This window comes from Penaeus monodon, chromosome 15 (genome assembly GCF_015228065.2).
Source record: "Penaeus monodon isolate SGIC_2016 chromosome 15, NSTDA_Pmon_1, whole genome shotgun sequence".
Classification (NCBI taxonomy): Eukaryota; Metazoa; Arthropoda; class Malacostraca; order Decapoda; family Penaeidae; genus Penaeus; species Penaeus monodon.
Genome location: NC_051400.1, coordinates 5,173,752 through 5,174,907, shown reverse-complemented (window position 1 = coordinate 5,174,907; position 1,156 = coordinate 5,173,752). Strand labels below are relative to the sequence as shown.

General features: G+C 44.1%; 2 protein-coding genes across 2 annotated transcripts in view; both read right to left on the bottom strand.

Annotated features, from left to right (window-relative positions):
• The window catches only part of LOC119582194 (dynein heavy chain 6, axonemal-like), a 26,410-nt gene extending 26,326 nt beyond the window's left edge, over positions 1 to 84 (bottom strand). The window contains exon 1 of the mRNA XM_037930428.1: positions 14 to 84. Within this exon, the coding sequence (XP_037786356.1) occupies positions 14 to 84 (71 nt within the window). The remainder of the gene's footprint in view (positions 1 to 13) is intronic.
• Positions 85 to 721: 637 nt separating this feature from the next.
• LOC119582193 overlaps positions 722 to 1,156 on the bottom strand; it is a 13,488-nt gene continuing 13,053 nt past the window's right edge. The window contains exon 20 of the mRNA XM_037930427.1: positions 722 to 943. Within this exon, the coding sequence (XP_037786355.1) occupies positions 743 to 943 (201 nt within the window). The 3' untranslated portion in view covers positions 722 to 742. The remainder of the gene's footprint in view (positions 944 to 1,156) is intronic.

Sequence of the window (1,156 nt, the reverse complement as noted above, 5' to 3'; positions counted from 1 at the left end):
ATCAGGAATAAACTTCGGATTCTCAGTGTACTTCTTGAGCTTCCTGAGGGTGGCGTCCGAGATCGTGTCCTTCTCCACCTCCATCAGTCTCTTGGTCATGTTGGGGTCGCCGAGGAGCGTCTTCATGGAAGCCCAGTCCGGTCTGCAAGAGAGGAAGAGGTTGGGGAAAGGGTTGGTGTTGTGGAGGAGGGCCGAGTAAACGGAAGTTTTTTTATGCTGAAACAATGGTTAATATTTATTGTGCAGGAGGGTGAGCAGAGGGTATTGTATTACATTGTGATGTGGTGCGTTCTGATGTATTACGATGTTGTCTGTTTATTAATATGCTTGATTGGGTTTTCGTAGCGTTTTTAGTAGTCTAAATATCCTATTTTCTAGAAAGAATATCGGAAATATATAAAGCTTTATCGAACAGACAAACGTCCACTTAGAAATGACACATCGTCCACAGGACTGCTCCGTTGCAATATTTTCAATCAAGTGATCACAGAGTTTAAAGAACAATTAACGCGTTAGTTTTAAGATGGAATACAGAGACTCCTAAAGAACATTAACGGCGTTAGTTTAAAGACGGATCATAGAATCTCTTAAAGAACACAGACCGCATTACTTTTAGGATGGATCACAGCAACTCCTAAAGAACATTAATCGCGTTAGCTTTAAGATGGATCATAGAAACTCCTACAAAACAGTAATTGCGTTAGTTCTGGGAAGAGACTCCCTTTCGAACTCTTAGCTCCTCTTACTTGACGTTCAGAAGAATGCAGATGGGTTCCATGACAGCCAGCACGAGGTCGGGGGGCTTGTTGAGAACTCGCACCTCCACCAAGTCCTTCTTGTCCAGGGCCTTGACTGCTTTCTCCGTGGCTTCTAACGCCGGCATTGCCTCCCCGACCTCCTGCGTGATCTCGTCGTTCATGGCAGCCACGCTGTCGTTCTTCTCCTGCAGGAGGCGTGTGCGGAGGGAGTGAGAGTCGATTTCGCCCGTGTGGGTATGATAAGAAGATGAGAGATGAGTTGGAAAGAAATGGGAGATTTTGAATAAAAATCATCCTATAAATCTATCACATGTTTGATTTACCCAAGTCACAATATTAGATCTACTATTGCCGGTAATGTCCCAAGACACCAATTATGAATAGCATAGCCTAAACAC